The sequence below is a fragment of the Camarhynchus parvulus genome, chromosome 3 (genome assembly GCF_901933205.1).
Source record: "Camarhynchus parvulus chromosome 3, STF_HiC, whole genome shotgun sequence".
NCBI classification, from domain to species: domain Eukaryota; kingdom Metazoa; phylum Chordata; class Aves; order Passeriformes; family Thraupidae; genus Camarhynchus; species Camarhynchus parvulus.
Window position 1 is genome coordinate 12,013,149 of NC_044573.1, and position 24,269 is coordinate 12,037,417.

Sequence of the window (24,269 nt, forward strand, 5' to 3'; positions counted from 1 at the left end):
ATGAGGGGCCAGCTATGGATGAATGTGGCTGTAAGCAAATCCTGCTATGGACTGATAGGTATTTCACAGATGACTTCCAGACACATGCAAACATCTTAACCAACCCACAACGAATCACATACTGGGCTTTTTACACTAGTCCAGTCTCGTGGAAGAAGTTTAAATGGGAAGGTGGAATGTTCAGCACCATCTGAGACCAGAGGCAGGGTCTGCAGACAAAGAGAGAACACAGCCTTTCTGTTTGCAATGCTGTTTATTTTAGAAAAGCCCCTTTGATCATCTGAATGAAAAATGTGGGCAGAAAAGTCACAAATGTTATAAAACAAAGTTTATTCTGCAATATTTTGTCATAATGAATTGCATCTCTTTGGTAAAAATAAAATTTATAAACATTTTAATTAACAGAGATTAGCATACAAAAACTAAACTTTTGTAAATCGTCTTTAAAACGGGTAAAGGACTAAACCAGAGGAAAAAGGGTTAGAATTGGTCACCTACTGGCAAAATTATTCTAAACAAACCCAAGGACACTGCTTATGCTACATTAGAAACAAGCTAACGGGAATGGTTTTAAAACAACTCTGGTTCGTTTGATCAGAAAGCATTCTTACAATTCACTTTTAAATAAATAATAGTTACAATGAATTGGCAATTATAAAATGTTTTATATCACTATATGGCAGTAACATAATACTTTTAATTATGCACTTTTTAGTTTGAAGAAATGTACATTTATAAAACTGACTTGATAATGGCACTGGCAGTTAGGTGTGAAGAATGTGCTTTAAGATAAAATAGCAGGTGCAACATTTAAAATATTTTACCTTTTCTTTTCAATAAATATTTTGACCACACCATTATTCACGTGTATGAGTATACTTTGCCTTTAATTAAAGCTTGTACTTTTCAGGTTGTTAAAAAGTTGCAAACCACACAACTTCCATTTTGCAGTTGTATTTAAAAATGTTTGATGTGACTTCTGCAGATCAGTAATTTAGGACTGGAATCTGAAAAGCCAGTATAGGTCTGTACAGTAATCACATCAGATTTACCCTGAACAGAGCAACCTCCCATAAACACAGGTCTCATACACTTCTTCACTGCATTTAGAGAACTGAATGTGGTGCATTAATACTTTTCTTGCCAAAATGTATCCAAGTCAACCATTGGCATCAACATTTTACATATGTCACTAAAAAAACCCAAAGCCCAACAATCAAAATAACTTTTAATTATACTCCATTTATACTATATACACCAGGGTCTTTAACTGAGGTGGCAAACAAACCCGAACCCAACAGATATGTAAGAGAAAGGAAGGGCAGCTCTTCTCCCACTGCCAAGGGAGGTGTTCCACAACTGAGCTGCCAAACACAGGGGCAGAGGCCTGGGACAAGGTGTGGGACAGGGCAGGAGCACAGCTCATCTGCCTTCCCCTTTGGAAGCAGAGATGGAAGACAGCAAAGCAGGAAGGGCAGGAAGAGCACAGCCCTGCTGCACAGCTCTGTGTCCCAGGGAAAGGCTGCCACTGCTCCCCCCTTCCACCATTCCAGTTCTCCCAGCTCTAAGGATGGATGGGATGCAGCTTCTGCTGCTAACTGCTGATCAGGAACTGGCTCTCACTGGTCATTGCATATGGTGATTAAATCTAGCATCCCAATCCTTCAGATATGCTGAAGTCATTGTCACCAACTTCAGGGTTAACAGCAGCACAGCCACACTCCCAATAAGTACTAACATCCTCCAAGTTTATCTGAGGCAAAAAATAATTCAGAACCAAATCAAACCATGGAGCTGACTATGAACACAGCTCCCAGAATACCTGGACCTTGGTCCAGCTTTCACTGGAAGCCATAGAAAGCTGCAACCACTTCAGCAGGAGCCAGGCAGCAGAGCAGCCCTCTTCAAGAGTCTGACACTGAAATCATGGCCCCGAGCAAAGCCTCAGGCTTCTCACAGTATTTCTGTGTATCTCAACCCTCCTTTTCACACTGACACAAGCTCTGCCCTTCGCAGTTTTCCATGAAAGTTCAAAAGCAACCCATGAGCAAGAAGAAGCAGTTCCACCAAGCATTCACATCTTCAGCTCCTGAAATCCTAAGAACCACTGCTGTTGGTACTTAATTTTCCTTTAAATGGCGAGTTTTACCCCTACTACCCATCAGTATTACATCCAATACCAGATCTAATTGGCTAATGCAGCGCTTGTGATAGCCAGAACACACACATGTCTGCACACACATTGCCCTGTTACAGGTGTAGGCTAACAGGAACGAAGCAGAGTATTTTCCTTCCCTTTCAAGAAATAAAACAAATCATTCTTAAAACTGAATTGGAAAAAGAAAAAACCCCAACCAAACAAACAAACAAACAAAAAAAAAACCCGCAAAAACATTTTTTTTCTCTCCTAGTGTTTGTGCTTTAAATTCCAAAACACCAAGAACCTCAAATATTTCAGGCTTGATCCAACAGCCATTGAGTCAGCAGGAGCACCACCGTTGTCTTCAAGAGGCACTGGAATGGGCCCTCAGAGCAACAGACCTTCAGCAGCATGGCTGTGTTTGCATTGGAAGCAGACAGTTCAGAACAGGATTTGTGAAGAGACTGACAAATAAGGAAAAAAAAGAAAGAAAAAAGGGGCAAAAAACCCACACTAGTCTAAGAAAGGCATTCAAATAGCCAGGAAAATACTCCCTTAGGGAAAGGTTAACTTTTGGCTGAATCCAGCACTGTTTTCAACAGTGGACATTGGCTTCCTAAGTGGCTCTGCTCCTAATTTTCACCCAGTTTGCCCAACACCTGGTGGAAGCAGTAGCTTCATGTTGGTGAGAACGTTTATGGCACATCATGCTACCTTTCAGCAACAGGAAAGATGACCTTGGATAGCTGTATACAATTCTGCAACATACTTAAGGCATCCTTGTATGTACAGTACTGTTAAAACCCACTCCAACAGAACTGCTTACCCATTTTTGAACAGAAAATAAAAAAAAAAAAGGCATAATCTACAGGAAGATGTAAGTAATCACCACTGATTTTAAAAGAAAAATAGGGATAAAGTTCAACATACCACAAAAAAAAAAACATTTTTGGCTGAAGGATGTCTAGGAACTATAAAGAGATTCTCTTATTGCAAAATGAATTTGAATCCTTTACATGGAAGTCAGAGCCCTTAGACAGAACAAAATTCACCTCTGCAGATGGGGCCAGCAGAGATGTAAATATGATCCACGGTGTGCATCTGAACAAACACATATCTGAAAAAAAAGGTCAACTATTGAAAAGAAAAAAAATTAAGAAGTGATCATTAAGAAGTATGCTTTTGGGTTTTCACAAGTCATGCATATCTTCTAATTTGAGAAGATTAAATATTTTCCTTTTAGGTGGTGATTTAAAAATAAATGGCTAAATTATAGTTTGCGTCGAAAATTAAAAAAAAACAAAGCAGTGAGTCCTCTTATGGCTTTGATCTCCCTTGTGAAGGGCAAAAGTAGAAGAGTATTGCCACAATTAAAAAAAATATATGTATATATTCAACACTGACAAACATATTATTTTTTCCTCTGCTTGTGACAGTGGGTCTTTGCAGTACTTATTAAAGAACTCAAGCATGTTTGGATGCCAGCAAGGTGGAGCAGAGACCCCGCTGCTTCCTTCAGCTCCTCGTCGATCTCCTGACACAGCTCCTCGAGTACTTTCTGGCTGGGCTGGCTCTCCTTGGAGCCATCTCCACAAGGCTGGGATGCATAGCCACTGTCCCCGAGGGGATCATCCTCGTAGTCGCCGTCCGTGTCCACCTCGCTGTGGAAGCCCTCGCTGCCGTCGCTGCCCTCGTGGCTGGCCTTGGAGATGAACTCGTACACCTCGTCCAGGGAGGACAGGGAGGACACGCTGGAGCGGGAGGCGCAGCGCTGGGAGCCCATGGAGCCCACGGAGCTGGCGCTGTAGTTGTGGTCCTCGCTCGGGTCGATGTTGGCGGCCGCGGAATCGCTCTCGGGCAGGTTGATGGAGCTGGGGGGGTCGAAGGCGCTGCCGTAGCTCCTCTTCTTGGGTGTCTTCAGAGGCTGAGGTTTCTCACCTGTGAGAAACGAGATGTGTCAGTAGGCAAATGCCCCAGTGAGATCACCAGCACGCTGTGCCTGACTGGCTGCAAGGGAAACTGAATTCCAGCACTTAAAAGTCACAACGTGCTTGTTTACTGTCACCCACAGAGGACAACAGTCACCCCCTGATCTCAGCTGAGAGCTAGAGGAGCAGAGGGGGAAATGATGCCTCTGGTCTTAGCTTTTATATTTTTCAGATTCTGCGCTGCTTTGGTGTGTAGTTCTGAGCCTCATATTCAGGGTTAGTAAGCTTTCTTCACAAAGTATTTAGACAAAACAATTCCTTCTCTAGCTGGGGACCAAGGACAAATGACCCAGATCTCAGGCCCAAGAGCATAAACAACAGTGGACCAAAGACAGAAAACAAGAAGGATGTGACTTCATAAGCTGAAGCTGTAATTGGGCAATTAACTCCAAAATGCTAATGGACCAAAACTTATAAAAGTGAGAAACCCCATGACTGGTCATCCATTTTGTGACCATTTTGGTTCATCTGGGGTGTAGCCTTGGCTGGACTCTTGAGGTATATCTATTGAGGTCTTCTAATAAATACCTACTTTATTCTTTAAATCCATCTAGTCTCTGTTCTAGGTCAGCCTTCACAAGGCATCAAAGTAGCCAAAAAACTCTTCTTACTATCTAGCACAGAGAGGGCAGGGATAGAACCTTGCAGGAAAAAAATCAGAATTAATGGGGAAAAGAAAAAAAAGGTTGGTTCTAATAAAACTCTTGCAATGCTAGCTGAAAGAGTAATTACACCAGAATTGCTTCTTGACTACTCTAACTGTTTGGAAACTAGACCATACTTGTTTCCTGAAATTTTATAGAGAAAGTATTTAGTTAGTGAGCAGAGAAGAAAAACAAGAGTAAAATGCTTACAGTCCAGCATCCCTTGCTGAATGGAAGTATTTAACAGCATCATTGCAGTAGCAGCATCAATATCAGATTCTGTGAAGCAGAAGCAGCAAAATGTTAGAACTCAGGTAAGCCCAACAAGATGAGGCCTCTAAAATATACAAAGAATACAAATATATATATATTTGCCTGTACTGGCCTATACCAAAGAGCAAGGGTGGGGGGAATGTACAAACTCAGACAAAGCATGACCCTTGTACAGCTCAATACTGTTCCAGATCAGCCTCATACCTTAACTATGACATTCAAAGGCCGAGCTCTCATGTTGCACTTGCTGAAGCCAAGAATCAGTGACACAATTAGACTTTCATGTGACAATGCTGTTGCTATACTTAACAAGTGCCTTTTGTTTGTACCAGTTGGGAGAGAAAGATTAGACCCATGGCACAGCAAAGCACCTCAGCAGCTCCATAGCCTGGCTGTGTGCATGTGCAGGGCCCATTAATGCAGCACTAATTCAGCACACCTCCCTCCTCCAGCAGAATTTTCCACACTAATAAGTCAAACGGAAGAAATTGAGACTACAAGGGGGAAAAGGGCACTGAACTGCTCAATCTAGAGAGCAGGGAGATCTAAATAATAAATAGGCACATAGGAAAGGTTGAGGTAAATTGTGGCACTGTCAGCTGCAGTGAGAAGTACTGCTGCAAAATGCCATCCCTTGCAGAGTAGATTGCTTACATTTCTGAAAGGCACCTTGAGGATAACAGGGCAGAGAGTGACATTTCTAACCAGAACAAGGTGAAAGGGAAAAGAAACAAGCACGCCTTTCCCACTCATTTCAGGACACGCTCGTGCCCTTTAAAGAAGAGGAAATCCAATCCATTCTTTGGCTCACTTCTGCAATGGAGGATGAATACTCCTTGTACAGAACAGAAACAGGTTTGGGGGCTAACCAGGCAAAACAGAAGCACACAGACAGTGAGCTCTCACAAGAGCCTGGGTGTCTGAGAGCAGAAGATCACATCTGAGGTGTAGGTAGGTATGTACATATGCATGAGCAGCGAGTGGAGAACAGGGCTGGAGGGGACCAGCAGCAAGCAGAACAGGCTCTCAGTTCTGCTGAACTGGAACTGTGGGGGGAACTGTTAAAGCACAACATCAGCAGTGTCATTTCTGATAGCATTTGCTTTCTTCCCCACATTACAGGCATTAACTGTATTACTGAATTTAAGGGGAGGGTAGTACTGGGAGGGGGATTGCAGAGTTTGTCAGCGTAGCTTCCTTATCTTGATAATTCTCCCTAACTTCATCCCCGGTCAAGGAGAAATCTGAAGAACATGACACCTTGGGAATGTTGTACTAAGATGGTAAGGGGGACTGAGCTGCTGTTCCCAATACAGGTTATAAAACATACACATTTCCCCCCCTTGTTTTCCGTGCCTTTCATTTTAAACCCAGCAGACTTTAGGCTCTACCCCATTGTACTCATATGACTTTTTTTTTTTCCTTCTGCTTTGGCTTTCTTTGGCAGAAACAGAGCCCCTGAATTCATAGGTTATATGCACTCAAGTAACAAAAAGAAGCAGAACAATAAAGCATTAAGAATTACTTTGCTTCCACTAGTGTAATCAGGAAGTGAAATATTCCCATTCCTCACTTGCTATGCCAGATATTTTATCATCTGATGTTGGTATATAAGCACCACCTTATTAAAATGACAAGCAACCAGAAGCATTAATGCGATGCAGGATTACTACCTACAAAGAGTATTTCTGCACCTTAACACTCCCAAAGAATGAGGAGAGGCACTTCTGCAGTGGCTTCTTAGCAATGCTCTGTGTCACTGACAATGTGCTTTGGCTTCATTTGTGATTGCTCTTCTCAAGAGTGCAGTATTTCCTAAATTTAGACTTCTCCAGCAGAACGGCTGAGGAAGCACCTTATGACACAAGGAATTCTGTTCCTCTGCACAAGGGCTGCCCTGTGGGACCCCAGGAACAGGAATGGCTTGTCTCTAATGCCAGAGAAATGCTGAACATGCTCCTCCACAAGCAGAAACTAAATGATACCAGATACCTGTCATTATTTTGGCACCTCTGGTGTAGCTAAATGGGTGAGGCAACATCAGACTGGCAATCTCCAAACCTGTCACAGGACACATCAGCAAAATCCTTAGGAGGAGAGGGATTTCCTGTGTTCTCCAACAAGCCCTGAGAACCCCAGATCCAGCAGCCCTGCAGCAGCCAGCCAGCCAAATGGATGTTTCCTTGGCACCCAGATGCCACCTCTGGGGTGCATGGCCATCATCACCTGTGGGGGCCAGGCAGCTGCTTGGTCTCCAAAAAGCCTTGGCTTTGCTGCCTAACCAAAGCTCCTGGTTTGTGGCCAAAAACTACAAGCAACCTTCTCACCTCTAAGCCTACTGAGCCAGCAGAATAGTGAAAGGCACTGCTCAGGTCCCACCTGGGCAGTGCCTTTCACTATCCTGCTGAAAGAGCTGTAACAACACCCCTCTGCAACACATTTTGTTAGACTCAACCCTTTAAAAAATGAGTACTGTTCACTTTTCAGCACCTAAACCCCAAAATTATTATTATTATATTTGTCTAGGACAAGCCTAATTAAGCTTTATTAGCGAGGTGCAAGAGCTGTGCCCAACTGGCTTCTCCTAAAGAAATGCTGCAAGCCCCAGCACACTTTCTAGCTCCCTCTTGGTACCACAAGTTTTATACACTAACATTTGCCACCTTTGGATCTCAGTTCTTGGCCAATAAAACTGATAAAGAGATGTGCAGCTTTCAGATTAGTTTTCTGCTGAACTATTCATTAAGTAGGTCATACCTGGGAGTGATGCATGTGCTGAATATTTTGCTGTCAGAACAAGACGGCCCCAATTACACCTTGAACTTCACCTCATGGATTTAAAATTAACACACGAGTAGCTAATATAACACACACACATTGTACTACATCTGGGTTCTTTTGTCATCTAGCAAACCCTTCAGAGCAGGGACAAAGACAACATCAGCTGGGCTGCAGTCCATGATTACGACCAAAACCAGGGGAGGAAGGTGAAAGGAAAATTCCAAGTTTACCTTTGAGAGCTCGGCCGTGGTTCTGCTGAAGGACTGAAGTCAGGTAGTGAGGGGACGATGACCTACTGAAAAAGGAATTCAACAGCTCAAAGCCAAGCCCTGATCAGGCAAATGATTTGTGCGAAGTACAGCAGATGCAATATTATGATGATAGAAGGCTAAAAACAAAACAAACCCTATTCACCACAGGAAGGCAAGCCATTTCTGCTGCCCTCAGTAGATGGCTCAGCACTGGTTCATAGTTTGTGTAGCACTATTTAAGCCATCACCAGCACGTGGAAAACACCTCCAAATACACACACTAAGCAAAAACATTTTTGGCAACAGTCACTGACTTCTACAGATTTTCTATACCTGCCTAAAGGCTGGATTTTAAACAAAGATATGTATTTTTTAGTACATAAAGCCTACATGTGAACAAAACATTAGCTCATACAGGGATGCTCAGAGGACAGGTAAAGACCAGTTGTGATCATTTGCTTTTCCAAACAGTGATGGGTAATAAACAACAACAAAAAGTAGTAGGCAAAGACCAATGGAAGAGCAAAAAAACCCAAAAATTAAAACAAAAAAAAAATCAAACAAAACAAAAAAAACCAAAAAAACAAAAAAAACCCACCAAACCAAAAAAACAACAACCAAAACCACAAAAAAACCCCAAAAAACAAAAAAAAAAACCTAAACCAAGTCAAGACAACTGCTGATTTTAAAGTTGATGCTATCCAGGGTAGTTTTTCATAATCAGACTAACTTTGCCCCAAGGTACCCTTAAATCCCTCACAAAATAAAGGGCAAGTTAAAGCTTTCACATGTTTCTTTTCTGCTACACACCCCGCCCTAATTATTCAGTTAATTATAAATATATAAGTGAGCAGTTACAAGTAACTACAACAAAAATAGTACACACTATTAAAATTGCATGAAATGTAGCAATGTGCATCTTTTATAGTGCTGCTAGAACAATCTGAAGGGTGATGACAGAATTTTCAAGCCCAACATGCAAGAGAAACCTCAGCTGAATGGGAAAAATGTGCAAAAATAGGGTTCACTGTCTGGTATCTTTTCTTGTAGCAGCCACAGAGTGCAAAGGGAACAGATCCAAAAATGGGTGGGGGGGGGGAAAAATTTAAAATAAATGAAAGCAATGGTCTAACTCAAAATGGCTGGCTTTGCAGCCCTCAGACCCACTGTACAAAGAGATGCTAAACATCATCATCCTTTTGTCTAAGCTCAGACCCTTCAAAAATCATGTCCACATAGTGCTCCCCCAAAGTAAATGAATGCCTGGTATTGATTAAGACAAGCCATGCATAAGGTATGAGCAAGATGAGGACTGTGGCTGTCCCCAGGGCTGTCACTTGTGTAGCACTAGAACCAGAATGCAGCCATGGGCTTCACAAGGACTTGTTGAGCAAGCTGTGCAGAAATAAAATGCATCAGGCATGCCAATCATCTATGATAATACAAATTTCAGTGTCACTAGACACAGATTACAGTTTTGGAAAGCTTCTGCTCAAAGCAACAGCGTAAATTTTATTTTAAAATCGTGCTGAATGATAGGCAGACTCCCCACAAACACACTGTAAAATAATCATGTACACTAGTCTTCCCACTGGAAAATTCAGAGACTGCCACAGCTGAATTTTAGGATCACTCTGAAGATAAATTTGGACAGTATTTCAGCCTCTCTCCAGCTGAACCTTCCTCCCTCTCTACAACAAATCAGATCCTTGGGGGCCCTTCCCCAAAATTAGGCCAAAATTTAAATCAAATCTGAGCACGGAAGGGGAAAAAAATAAATCTGTTTTTCTGGGTGTGATGGAAAGTCACATAAATGTTTTTTATTACTGAAGGAAAATAAACCAGCTTTCATTAGGGAGCAGTTTGGTATCTTAATATGTTGTTTCTTATTTTCTTGTACTCATAAATACAAGCACTGCAAAACTCTTCTCGTGTTGAAGTCAGTGGGAATTTTGCCATGTGGCTTCATTAGATCCAGGATTTCCTTGTAATTGTTGGCAAGTGTGACTAGTCCTTCAGTAAGGGGAAAAAAAAGTTACCAAAAACAACAGCTTCAAAATAAAGTCCTGCTCTTCCAAGTACTTGAGCATGCAGATGAAATGTCTCCTTCCTCACACCTAATTTTGGTATGTTGCATTTATCCAAGCTAAGTAAACCACACTTAACACAACTTTAGCTGCATTGATCTTGGAGACCCTGGAGATTTTAAAAGCTTAACTGGTCAAGGCTCTGAACACCCTGCCATAGGCTGAGTCTGTCAGTCCTCTGCACCTCTGGCAGGACAGACAACTTCCCATCTGTATTATTCTTTACATTTTAAAGTCTGGCTGTACTAACACAGAGCATTAAAGCTTTCAAGGACCAAACCTCCACTTGAGTTGTACCCAAAACCAGAGGTCCATACCCTTACACAGAGACATTACAGCCTGTAAAAGCATTATCCTCTAGAGCCCAATTACAGACATTTCAATAATCTTTATTCCCATAAACCCCAAGCAGTACCACCAGTCATCTCATTGTTTCTAATCTATTTCTTAATACTTCAATGTTTCAGGGTTATTTTAGTAGTGCTCCCAATTCCAAGAGAAAGCTGAAAAACAGGACACTTCTGCCTGGCTTGTTCCAGCCCAGGACGGCCCTGGGTTGAGAGAGACCAGAGACAACTGGTTCTATCTTGTGGGTTACAAACCCCACTGGACAAGCCCATGCCACAGAGAAATCTCAAGCCCCTAAGGCTTGCACAGGGGTGCCAGCTCCCAGGGTCAGCGTCCTGTTGGACCCTGAGAAATGTCTGCTCAGTGCAATCCTGCTCCAGGAATCCCAGCTCCTCCTGCTTGTTAAGGAAACTCCCTGCAGTAAGGTTAAGGCATAGGGCAATGTACAAACACCTTAATGACCTCTTATCTCACCCAAATTCTTTCCTGGACTTGACAAACCAGCCACATGCCTTCCTCAGAACCGAGCTCACCCAACGTGCTGCACTGTGTTCTGTCCTCCTGCCTCCACAGGCTGACCCAGCTGCTGCTCCTCTTCCTCTGCTCAGGAATTCTGAGTCAAACTCTACATGAGTTTGACTTCAAATTCTCCAAAATCTAGTGCCTAATCTTCAGCTGTGTTGGTAAGGAAGTCCTGATTTCAGAAGTCTTGCATGCCCCACCTCACATCACATTTATGGCAAAGGCTGTCTTTTCCATCCCTGCTGCAAAATGCTTTCAAACAGCCTCAGAGAAAAACAACCCTCTCAGGGCAGCATCTCAGCCCTTCAGACTGTGGAAAAGTTAATTGTTTTCGACAAAAGCACTGAATAGATACGTTTTATATCCAGACAAGGGACTTACAGGAGAAGACCCACCTCCTCCATAACAGGAGTCCTGAAGGACTGTGCTTGAAAAAGGATTTTGCTCCACTTCCCAGGACTGCCCGCCCTCTTTGCAGAAATTGGGGCTCTCCAGAAAGCAGCCAGCACACTCCTGACTTTCTTCTTTTAAACTCTCCCACAGTTAATAAGAGACTTGAACACACCCAAGATGTGCTGTCTGGGAATCCTGAGCTCACTGCATCTCCCCACCTCACCCAGCTGGTCCCACCTAAGGCCACTCAAACTCTGCTCTTGGGTGGCAGCAGATAACAGCACTTCAACACCCTGTGCCACCTGGAGCAGCGTGTCCTGCTTGGATGAGAACTCCACCTACCTGGGTGGCGACGCTGGTGGAGTATAAAATGCAAGTGCTGAGGAAAAAGGCTGTTTTTTCAGTGCTTGGACAAGATTAGGTTTGTATTTTGGGTCAACGCACCACAAGGACCCTTTTCCATTCACCTGCAATGAAGAAACACAGCAAATTAGAAAATCCAGGACCAGGCTGGTACAATCCTTTCTGATTTAATATCCCCAAGCTGCAGCACAGTGCAATGACTGCATGTAGGCACACACCACTGCACTGCTGACACACATCATCCACAGGCAGTTCCATCCTGGATGGTCCCAAAATTGAGAAAATGGCCCTGAGACCCTCATTACACACTATGGAAACATCCATCTTGCAGGTCATGATAGCATCTCCAAAACCCCTTCTCTGAAGTCCCATTCCCATTTGTCCCCTAAATGCTGTAAACTTTATTTTAACACTTAATAAACACAGCTGTGAGTTTGGGGACCTGTCCAGGCATCAGTAAACTTTCCTTTAACAGGTTTCTAGGTAAGAAACCAAAGCACCTTCCCCTTGGTTTAGATATAGACACATACATTAAACTTTACACCACCTTGGAAAAGGATCTTGCTCAATGTCCAGCTACAAAATGCATTATTCCCACTTTCTCAGAATCTGAAAACCTAATGAATGTATTTTTGTTGCACAATGTAACCACCCCTGTGCTAGTTGTTCTTGATATTAAATTTGGTATATTGAAATTTAAGGAAGATAAAAAAGCACCTCTTGCTTGTCTCAAAGCTTTCTTCACGAATTAACTAAATAAAGAACCTATTTTTTTGAGTCTGCTACTTCTTGCAACTTAATTAAACAGTTCTATTCTATAATAGAAATTCTATAATCACTGACCTGACAGATCAGCTAAAAGCTCTGCACGTAGCAGCACCAGATTTTTGGGGGAAAACAGGCGCTACAGAAATGGAAATGTCCATGGCTGAAGGATGGGGCAACTGTACACTTGAACAGTAAGATCCTTCTAAAGGATTTTTGGGGGCTAAATATCAGAGCAGAAACCCAAACTTCATGGAGAAGCTCCTGTGACCCCACAGTGGCCAGCTGGCCTCCTCCTGCCAGACTCATGGGGGGCAATAATTCCAATTTACGGATGGATGCCCCGTGATTTACCCCAGAGTAAAAAGGACTTACAAAGCATGTAAGTCTGTGGTTCTATTTAAGTTATAGGGGTTTTCTGAGAGGAGGAAATACCTTGCTATCAAGAGAGAAAAATCAAGCCAGGGAGAGCCCCAGCTAAGAAAGAGATGCAGCTGCAATTGCAGCTAAAGCCACTGCCTTTAACAAAGATCTCTGAGCTGCTGCATCTCTACAAGTTATTTTTTTTTTAACTGAATCTTCCTTATACTTACCTCATCATGCTAAAGCTGACCACAGCCTGTAAGACACTTATCAATGAGATTACTTATAATTAATAAACAGCCATGGTGCCTGGCAGGATGATTTAACCACCTAGACACTAACAGGAGGCATCCTCCCAGCTGGCTCTATCCATCATCTCACTGACAGACTTACACCCTGATCCTTTATTTCTCCCAGACCCCTTTCCCCATACCCCAACCATCCCCAACTGGCTTTTCCCCCCCACCTCCCTTTCCCAGTTTGGAGCTGTTGCCCCCAGGGAGCAGCAGAAAGTCCCCTGAGCAGCAATCCATTTCTCTACACTGCTTATCTGCTACCTTAATCTGCTACTTTAAGTGAGCACTTTTGCTTCATGCCTCATTCAGTTCAGCTGCTGGGGGTTAGTTTCCCTCTTTGATCTTCCCAGCAAGGTACTCCTCCAGCTTGCTGCCCTGACAACATAACACAAGGATTTTGGGTGGGTATTGCAACAGCAAGCTGAACCTGGGCACACCCTGAAGCCATCCAGATACTGACAGATGCAATGCAACAGGCAGTAAACAGGGTGACTCCTTCTTTGGGTCACGTGTAATGTGAAACCACACTTCCACCCACCTTTGGAGATGCTAAAAGTAGACATTGAGCTGAAGAGATGATGGAGCTGCTCCTGTGCTTTGCTTGCACCCTCTGCTTAGCAAAGACAGGGGCAGAAAAGTCCAGCCCAGGTCTGAAATCAAGTGTCACGAGTCAGGGGACAGCCTGCCACAGCTGGAGCTGGAAATGCCACAGAACCAATATGCAGCTTTAACACAAGCCAGAACAGACTGTGCCATTTCTCCCAGCAAGGACTAATTCAGGACACTCTAAAATGCTAAACTGCCTCTGGAGGTTAGTATTTCACTTCAACAGTGAGGCAAGTGTTGGAATGAAATGTAGGTGTAACTTGTACTTAAGATCTAGAGAAAAATCTGTCCAGAGTCAGTGAAAAGAGGCCACCAGGCTCTTCTTACTCTGCAACTCAAAACAGCGGCAATCATATAGTTCTGAGATTAGTTTTTGGTCTATCACCTCTTCTGCATCCTTCTAATGTTTCTAATTTGACTTGCAGGAGTTTATCTAGGCAAAAATAAAGGAAAGAAAAGAATTCCTGCATTTTAAAGTATTGGAGCTATTTTGTAAAGACAGTAAGTTTCCAGCCTCCAGCATTTCAGGGCTGGATTACAGAAATGTGGGCTGGAGACAAAATGCCTCCCATGATCCACCCTCATCCTTTACCACCACCCCACCAGTCTGAGGAGCAACCAAAGCAGAGCTCTACTGGTGCTGGTGGTTCAGGCTCCCTGCAGGCCCATGTCCCCATGCTGCAGAGAGCTCTCCATCAGCTTCACACCTGGGAGCAGTCCTGGCTCCATCAGGGATGGACAGGGGTCACCAGCTGCATCCATCTGAGCAAGGTGAACCACTGGAAAATACTGTCTGTGTGCAAGAAGGTATAAAATACATCCACCAGAAGGTTAACCACAGAAAAAGCATCTCTCTCCTGTCTCCCAGGGCTTATGGATGGGACCTGCCCTGCTCTTTGCCCAAATACTTGAAAAGCTACAGGTTGTTTATCACCATCTCTTGACAAAAAGAATAACCTACCACAAATACCTAAAACAGATATTTACCAAGAAAAGGATGTTTGTTGAAGATATTCAAGCCCTGTAACCCGCCGCCTCTAGAGAAAACAGTGACAGAGCCACATCCATGCAAGCAGGGGCCTGCCAAATTAATGTTTGATGTGGATGCTGGTCCTGCCTCCTCGCACCTTTTCTCCTCAGCATCAATTAATTAGTAACTCCCAATGCCATAATCATAAAAACAAGTCTAAACAAAGAGCAGGGAGACTCTCCATGGCTTTCAGCCCCAAACCCCTTTTCACTTGAGGTCTTCCTGTGCGGTAGATCAGATGCTGCTCTCTCAAAAAAAGCAACGTCACAGCGTAGGCGCCTCTCTCCCCAAGCCCAAGGCAGCACGACAGTGCTTAAGATGCAAGGAGCTTCAGCTGTATCTTCTGAGCATCACTGACTCACAATCACACCTCCACACCTTCAGGGGCACCAGGGCCACAGCAGGAACACGGCAAGGCAAGCAGGTGTCTCTGGGACTGCTGCCCCAGCATCACCCCCTTGATGTTCATCACCACCATTACCAGAGACCCACTGGGAATCTCATCTTCCTGGCTGACTGCACACATCTTCTCTGCTGCAGCTCTAAAAGAAAAGGTGTTTCAGCTTGTGCGGTAAAACCTTGACACACCACTTGGGTACAGCAGCATTGTGCTATGTGCACACAGAACAGGCAATGGTATTTTGGCAGGGTGATGATGTCCATTCATCCTGATCTCATGGCACAAGAAGTTCCCCCTGTTGACTGCAATGCTGGTTCATGAGGCATCTCAAGGCACTTTCCCTTCAGCACCACTCATTAAAAGAAAACCACAACGTGTAATTTTTTCCAGTGGTCCAAGCAAGGACAGTCTTCCCCCAGTCTCTGCTGGATGCTGTCCTAGACCTCTGAAGCCCTGCAGCCTGCAGGTATTCGGCTGGCTGATGCAAATATACACACAGAACAATCAGCCACAGCTATGGCCAGCCAGAGCTGCATCTGCAACATGGTGGGGCACAGTCTGGTGGAAAGAGCTCTGCAGAGTAAGGGAGCTGGTGCTGAGGGTCACCTCTTTGTGCCTTGGGTGGTCTGCTCAGATCTGCTCCAGCAGGGTCTTGTGGACAATCCCACAGCCATCAGGGCACAGTAAGCATGCTCCTGCAGCAACTCTCCCAGCTCAGCACCAGCCAAAATGAGTCTAGGGCAAGAGTCCTGAAACTGCCCTGCAGTGCCAGCTCGGGGGGGGGAAGTGGGGAAAAAATCAGCTTTCCTTCAACAGGCACTTCCAATCCAAAACAAAATATCAGCATTATGGCAAAGATGAGGATGGGCTCTTCCTTCTTTTGCTGCCTGACCTCAAAGAGATGATTTCACAGCTGACAGCCAGCAGCAATAACCAGGGAGGTGTCAGAGAGCAGAGCCTGCCCTGGGATGCAGGGGCACAGAGCATCCATCCCCTACTGTCAGACATCTTAGACTCTTCCAACACAAGAGCTCAGATTCATTTGAAAGGCTGTAAAACCCTTCATACCCTGATGTTAGCAAATAAACCCGGCTCCTCTGATAACACATGCCATGGACCTTTCTGCACTTGGCGTAGAAGGAAGCTGATTGCGTGCTCTCTTTGAAGTACAAAATGCCATCAACAAAGAAAAAAAAGGAAAAAAAATGCAAAATTATCTTGCCCTTTCAGGGAAGCACCCAGAGGCATGGATAGCACATGGTTACATGCAATAGGACCAGCAAAATGAGCTTGTGAGCAGCTGCTGCTTGCTCCAAGAAGTGACACCTGAGGAGCTCATCCAAAGGGGTCTGCAGCATTTCCATCACCTGCCAGATCAGCTCCTATGGGATCCAGGTATGCTGCTGGATGCCACAGAGTTATTTTGCGGGAAGAATTTGGAGCAGTACCCTCATCTGGTCCTTTTCTAGGGGGGCAGAGGGTAAAGACTGAACTGCTGTTTGTTGGAAATGAGGAAGCTTCAGCGAAGTTTCTGGAGGGGCTTTTTTGGGATGGTATTTTTTGGTAAGCACAGTTTCTGTTCTTTAGAATTACAGAGCTGTGCAGTTTCTGGAGCCCTGGGAAACCACTGACAGAGCACATCAGCATCACCTTCCTGGTAGCAGTGGGAGATATTCTGCATTTTGCTCTTCCTACTAGAGATGTCACATTGAGCAGCAAGCCACCCTCTGAGCCTAGCAATACCCACGGAGATGCCAGGGTAAGCAGGGGACCAGGCAGTGTCAAGCTCCTGCCACCCAAATGCCAAGACAACAAGTTTGACTGGTAACTCCTAACCCATGAGGCTGGAAAACATCAGAGCATTTAAGGGCAGATCCACAGACAGAAGGAACTCATACCAGTTTAGATTTCCCTTTCCTGCCCTAACTTTTGCTGAAACTCATGCCACTCTCCTCGGACAGAGCCACCCAGGCCTTTAACAGCACTTTTGGCACCTAAAGCAGTGTGTGGTCCCTGCTCAGATCCAGTCCTCCACACAGGGACACTTGAGCATCTCAGTTACCCCATTTACAGCACCTTGAGCCACGTTAAGAGCCCACCCTAACACCCAGCAGGATTCAGCAATGGAGTAGTTAATGGACTTGCCACATTGCAATAAAAAGTCAATTTTTTTCAGGGCAAAGCTGCTGCTTGTGACAACAACACCCTAACAATTTAATGCAGAAGCAGGAATATTGAGAAGTAGTGGTGTACAAGGCAGTCCTCCCCAATGCCCACTCAGCTCCAGGACCCCTCTCTACAGTGAGAAGCTGTCAAGCACTCCAAGCATTGCAAGCATTTCTGATAACAAGCCTGCCACCACTAAGTCTGACCTCCAAGCACAGGACTTGTTTGTTGACTTTCAGTATGTGGTTTGTTAGTTTATTTAAGTCACAGCCAGCTCTTTGAGGAACAAGATGGGGAATGAGAGAGGGAGGAAGAAAGTCACTAGTAAAATCATATAAATCAGAAGAAAGAACTTGTACAGAAAAGAGTATCCTTGACTTTAAAAAGCGTGTCTGCACCACACAGAGATGCACATCTTATCTTATGACAGATGTTAAAGCATTACAGTCCTTTAAAGGCAGGAATTAATATAGTTATTGGAAAGCTAGAGCTGTGCTAAGTGTAACAGGAGATCACAAGTGGAAGAGTCAATTTAATATCTGAGAAAGCTGTTGGACTGAGGAACACTCAACCACGCACATCCAGTGTGCCCACAAGCAAGGGCACCTTGCAGGGGACTGCATCTGCATCCAGAGGGGCAACATCCCAGCTAGCCAAGCAGGGAAGCTGGTTGGCATCCCATAATCTCTTCTGCTTGCCAGTGCAACTGTAGCCATGGCTATGCTGGAAAAGCAGGGAAGGAGGAACATATCCCAGAATTTCAACACTGGAAAACAGAGAAAGCACTACTTTAAGAGGCTTCATCAAGAAGAAATCCTCAGAGAGTTATCTGAAATTTCAGGCTGGTTATTGCAGGCTAATAAAATTTTAAGTAAATGGAAACAAGAGTCCTTTGCAATTGTATGTGTGCCACATTTTAAAAGGATGCACTTCAGCTGGGTTTACCTAGGTGAACAATAAAAACAAAATCCAGTGACTTCTGTCATCCTGTGATTTCACAGAAACAGCATTTCCAAACCACCTCCATCTGCAAATAAAGCGCTGAGAGGACATGGTGGGTTGAAAACAACCCAAACAAAACTGTGCTCAAGAACAACAGAACCTTCTCCATTTCTCCCTGAGTTTCCAGCCTGCTCCACCTCCCTCCTGCCAGGTCTCACCTTGCCATGGCTTTTCTCCACCTTTCGGAAACACTTGTTCAAGGAGAGGTTGTGTCGGACCGAGTTCTTCCAGCCGGTGGGGGCTGTGGCGAAGTAGGGGAAGCGCTCCAGGATCCAGCTGTAGATTTCTTTGACTGGCAAGCTCTTGTTGGGGGACTGCTCAATCGCCATGTAAATGAGAAGGCTGAAAGAGTAAGGGGGTTTGGAAGTGGAGGATTTTTTCTCAGGGTTCTGGTAGCAAGATGGTGAGAAGGATGGCACGCTGTCCCCCTCGATGTCGTACAAGGGGCTAACAATGGGAAGGCCCTCGCTGCCGAGGCTGAAGTTTGTTAGCAGGTTAGTACTTTCGTGCAGCCAGTTCAAATTTGTGAGCTCATCATCTGCTGAATCTCTGTCCACCACGGTGGCCTTTGGCTTGCCTGCGTGGCCCGTGTCGGGCAGGCTGCCCATCCCATGGCACTGCCGTAGTCCCGCGGCTTTTTCTGCTCCCGGCGTTTCAGCTTTCTTATCCGGAGTCATCCCAGTGACTGGACCCATTTAGCTCGATTGGTCTGCAACAAAGGAGATGGTCAGAAATCACTGCAAACTACCACAGTCACGTTCAGCAGGAGCCCACCAAACCCAAGCACGGGGCTGCACCATTCCCATGCTGTGCACGAACGCTGAAGCCACTGGCGAGAGCCAGAGTCCAACAGGAGCCTCCCAGTAAACTCATGAGCATAAACTCCCCTTGGTTTATAAGCAGAGCTTATGGGTAGCACTTGGAAACTCCTGTATCTATCTAGAAATACCAATTCAGACACAGAAATAATAGCTACTTCATGTCAACACCTGAAACCTGGAGAAAACCTTAACAGGGAGGATCTAATCCATTCAGATCTCACACTAACTCTTAAGTTACTCGTTATATTGTAAACTGACCCTGTTAAGAAGTGTTGCCTTTGGTGTCCAAAGAGTGAAAAAGGAATTGCAAAACTTCAATCAGCATAAAGTCTATTTGTGGTCTCAGTGCAAATGAAATCTTTATAACCCCTACAAGTCACAGTCATTCCCAAGGGCTGCTGCCTGCTTCTACCAGGGGAAGATCTGGCCAGCTTATCTGTTCACCACCTGTGCCCCACAGAGCTGCCTGGGTCCACAAGATCTTTTTCCCCCTCCTGCAAGGGCTTGCTGCCCTAACCTGGGCTTCCCTGCAGAGCAGAGAGTGCTGGGACCTCTCTCAAGAGGAGGGACTAACCACTGGGGGGGCAGCTCAGACCTGCAGGAGCAATGGCTCACCACTTAGATAAAGAAATCCCAAAACAACAAAACACTAAAACCCTAATCATAACATTATCTATAAAACAGTGCCGCTCAACGCAAGGTCTAACAGGCCACTCATGCTTTAGAGGCATGACATCAACAGACACCACCTTGCTTGTAGAGTTTCAAAAGGGGTCTTCTAGCAAACTGTGTTATGGGAACAGCTGTTTTTTTCCTGCTGATGTGAGCACTGTACAGATGTAGGGGGTGTACTTGCACACACAAGTACCCTACAGACATAAGACACTCCAACCATGGATGCAGCTCAGGGTTGTAAATAGCACAGAGCAAAACTGAGGTTTGTATTAACTGTAAAAAGATCCAACAAAACAACCAAAGAAAAACCCAAACCTCATTCCAGTTCCCTGTCCCTGTAAGCACTATCATTCTGGTTTCATGCTCCAGCTCCCATTGCCAGAGCTCAAGACGAGGACAGTTCCCATATCACATCTCACCAGACAGCTCTACACAGTTACTGCACATTTCTTACCCCAGTTTGCAGCAAACACCTGTCTCCTTGCACTTGCATCTCCTCCTACCAAGGGCCCACTGCCTGGCTGTGCCAGCCCCAGACCCAGGCAGCTCCAGCCTGGCAGCCTCACTGTGTCCCTGAGAACACTGCCCAGCCTCCTTGTTTTGGAGAAGGGGAGTGATACATGCAATGGAGGAGTGACACAGAAAGGCAACAGGATAATCCATGTTATGCTCCCCAGTCCTGCCAGCCACCAGGCAGTCATGAGTTACAGAATTTGTGCCTCCCCAGGAAACACATCCATGTCACCCAGCAGCAATTTTTGTTCCTCTCTTCATCTACTCATGCACTCTTGCACCAGCCATTGCAAAGCTGTGTTCACAACAGCACCTGAACTCATGCTTACCAGTAGCAGTGCTGGAAAACATGCATAAATTTTTTTACCTTATGTTTCTTATTTCTATTAAGTGCAGGGATGGGTATGATTAGCTACCAGCTCAGTCAGTATTATAAAAAGAAAAAAAAAAAATTAAAGCAAAGTGAGCTGCTCAAATAGCTGGTCAAAAATAGCTTTGCTCTCCCTACGATTTACTTCTCCCCCAAGGCACCAGAGCACATTCATATTGGCAGTCAGAGAAGGCTGCCTTTAAACACAGCCATATATACATATCCTCATGTCATTTCTTCAATCCTTTCTTAAATTAAGGAAAAAAAAAACCAAACAAAGAGCTAGTGATAAAATTCATACAGTGAGACAAACCCCAACTCTGCCACAACGTGAGCTGCTCTGTTCTCTTTCTAATGATTAACTTTGTCCCCTGGCTGAGCACCTCTTTAGGCAGCTACACAGGAGCTCACACCTCCCAGCCGTGTTTTGGTAATTTTAGCTCCTGGTTCATGTTGCACGAAATCTCCCTTTACAAATCTTCCATCAGCTTGGCAGATCAAGAGCACACACATGCTGACACACACATGCAAAGTCTGAGGTCACTGTATTCTTTTCTTAGGGGAAAGGGGGCAATCAAGTCTGTTTTCAACACAAAAATGGCCAGGGCACACTCAGTCTGGTCAAAAATATAAGGGAAAAAATAGAACAACTGATGAAGCTGGCACTTATAATCAGGTAGACTTTGTGGTGTTAATGCACTATATTATAGAAGAGAATCATTAGCATATCTAATGCCCTACAAGAAAATAAAAATTATTTGCAGGTAACATACATAATATTATTAAATATTATAAAGTTATAAATATTATTAAAAGTAAATAACATCGATTAGTGTCACATTTCTTAGATGCATTACAAAAATCCACATCTCATTCCCTTCTTTTCGTAGTTCACCACCTCACACACCTTCTACATGAACATATCAGAAATTAATTTATTTTTTCTAGAAAGGTATAAAGGCCATATTGGACTATTATCAACTAATAAATAAGAAAAAATAAAACCACAAGAGCAACATCAGTGCCACTGGAGCATATCTGAAGGCACACAAGTCCAAAACCCCTCTTAATTCACACAGACCCTTAATGACATCCAAAATCCAAAATTTTTTTCTCCATGTGTGTTCTGATTGCCTATAAACAGACACAACTGTGAGAACAGAGTTTCCAAGATGCCATTTTCAAGATTACCACTTCCAATATTTGGGGTTTAATGTTTTACATAAGGGTCATGGAATTCACCAAAGCCATCTCTGCTGTAAGCTGGCAGGGTTTTGTGCTCAGGGATGACCCAGCACAAAAACCACAGCAAGAGCAACGAGAGCAAAGTGTGAGAAGGAAAGAGCACAGCAGCAGCTCTCCAGTGCAGATGTTTTGATAATTCCCATGGGGACAGCCCCAGCCCTGTAAGCAGAGCCAAGAAGGCAACCTCCAGCCAGGCAAATGCAAAATCAATATGATTTAAGCACACCTCTGAAAAACATGGAAGAGTTTGTGCTCTGCCCATGTGCTTTACCCTACCAATGAGCACAGAGTGACACAGCACGTTGCTCTTCACTGGTATTAACACTTCCAGCTGGAAGCAGAGCTTCATGCATCCCAATCCTAAGGAACTCAAGGATCTATCTCCTGTTGGTACCTTCAAAAGAAAGGCCAAACAAAGCATTTACTCCTCAAATGCTCCTCACAATGGAGGTGCACATCATCTTGCATTGGTAATTACAGACAGAGGGCTATGATTCCAGGGTAAGAAGATTAAAAAGCTGCCAAGTCAACTGAGGCTGCTCAAATAAAAGTTAGGATGCATCAGAAAAGAGGTGAGAGACACAATCTTCTTCCAGCAGTCTGATTTTTGGCATCACATAAAAGCCAGGAGCAGACCTCCCTGCTCATCCATGCCAGTCCAGCACCCAGAGCCCAGTGAAGACCTGCTCCTGCAGAGCACTCACTACCCAAGCAGCAGAGCCCAGGTCTGAAGGGGCTGCAGTGTACTAAGGCAGCAGCCCAGAGAAGCACAAACAGATCAGAGGAGACTTCACACCCAAGACAAGGTAATATTTTTTGCAGCCCTCTCTCAGTCTCACTGGAGAGCTTAACTTGGGGAAGGTTCTGAGCACTGAAAGGTCCTCAGCCTAGCAGAGCACACCTGGGTTAAACCAGGTTTGTGTGCTGCCACAAAGACCCCCAACTATGACTGAATTTTGATGGAAGACCTTCAGCACTGGTATGTTCTGCCACAGGAGCAAATGCTTTGATGTGTGAGCATTTAATGAAGACAAAGCTGCTTTAATAAAGGCCAACCATTTAATGAAACTGGAAGTCCACTTGAGCAGATCCTCAGGAAAGCAGGGAAGCACGTTTACTTTGCAGCAGCTCTTCTTGGAAGAAGTCTCAGCTCCAGCAGAATCCAGGCCAAAAGGACAAAGCTGTGGCAGATGCCACCATCCCACCAAAGGTGAGCTCCTCCAAACTGAGCAGCATTGCAGGTGTAAGGGTACAGGTATCATTTCAGTGGCCACCACGCTTGGACTCACTGAACTGGCAAGAAAGAATTCAGCCTTTTTGTCAGAAGGTGCCACAGCCTTGTCCACACCAAGTCAGCATGAAAACAGAGCTGTTCTTGCTGCTTGATCCTTCTTTACAGTGGCATCAGATGAAAGGTGCCCTTTTGGCACCTGCACAGCATCAGTGCCCCAGGTTAGGACAACCTTCTCCACAACTAAATGCACTTTTTGTTTCTGCAGGACCAGCCAAGCAACTAGGTCACCTTCTAATAGTTGGAAGACCTGGAACCTGCCAACAGCGCAGTGATTTCCCTCCAGGTTTAAAATAAGAATAAGAATAAAAATAAAAATAAAAATAAAAATAAAAATAAAAATAAAAATAAAAATAAAAATAAAAATAAAAATAAAAATAAAAATAAAAATAAAAATAAAATCTTACCATGCATTGCCCAAGTCTGAGGAGTTGAACATTATTTTAATCCAGGAAAAAAGGTTTTCAGCCATATCACACTTAATGACAGCAGCTCTGCACCCACTCTTTGCACACCAAGCTCAGGGTGTGCACCCTTAGTTACAGAGACAGGCAGTTGTGCTTTACACACAACTTCTGTCCTGACACAAACAGGCTCTGTGAGAGTATTTAAGACAATTGGTACCTGCTTTTGCATGCAAACAACTACACCAACAGCAAACTCCTCTACTGATTTTTCATATTCCCTTGCGTCTACAACACGCATCAGGGCTTGTCCTGACTCAAATACATCAATTTGTGTTGTCAAAACAGCCCAAGAATTAGACAGATAAATGACTGGCACTGCTCACCTACCCAAGCTGAGGATAAATTTCCAAGCCATTGGGCACATAGCACAGGACCAGCTACAAGTCTTTGCACGTTGGAGGGAAGAGCAACAAAAAACCCAACAAAAACAAACAAACAACAAAAAAACCCCTCACACTAATGCAAACCC

General features: G+C 44.3%; 1 protein-coding gene across 2 annotated transcripts in view; it reads right to left on the reverse strand.

Annotated features, from left to right (window-relative positions):
- Positions 1-314: 314 nt before the first annotated feature.
- The window catches only part of FOXN2 (forkhead box N2), a 30,750-nt gene continuing 6,795 nt past the window's right edge, over positions 315-24,269 (reverse strand). For both annotated transcript variants that reach the window (XM_030946058.1, XM_030946059.1), the window contains exons 2-6: positions 18,577-19,127; positions 11,770-11,894; positions 8,057-8,121; positions 4,983-5,051; positions 315-4,078 (exon numbers count right to left, since the gene is read on the reverse strand). In XM_030946058.1, the coding sequence (XP_030801918.1) occupies positions 3,552-4,078; positions 4,983-5,051; positions 8,057-8,121; positions 11,770-11,894; positions 18,577-19,113 (1,323 nt within the window). In that variant the 5' untranslated portion in view covers positions 19,114-19,127 and the 3' untranslated portion in view covers positions 315-3,551. The remainder of the gene's footprint in view (positions 4,079-4,982; positions 5,052-8,056; positions 8,122-11,769; positions 11,895-18,576; positions 19,128-24,269) is intronic.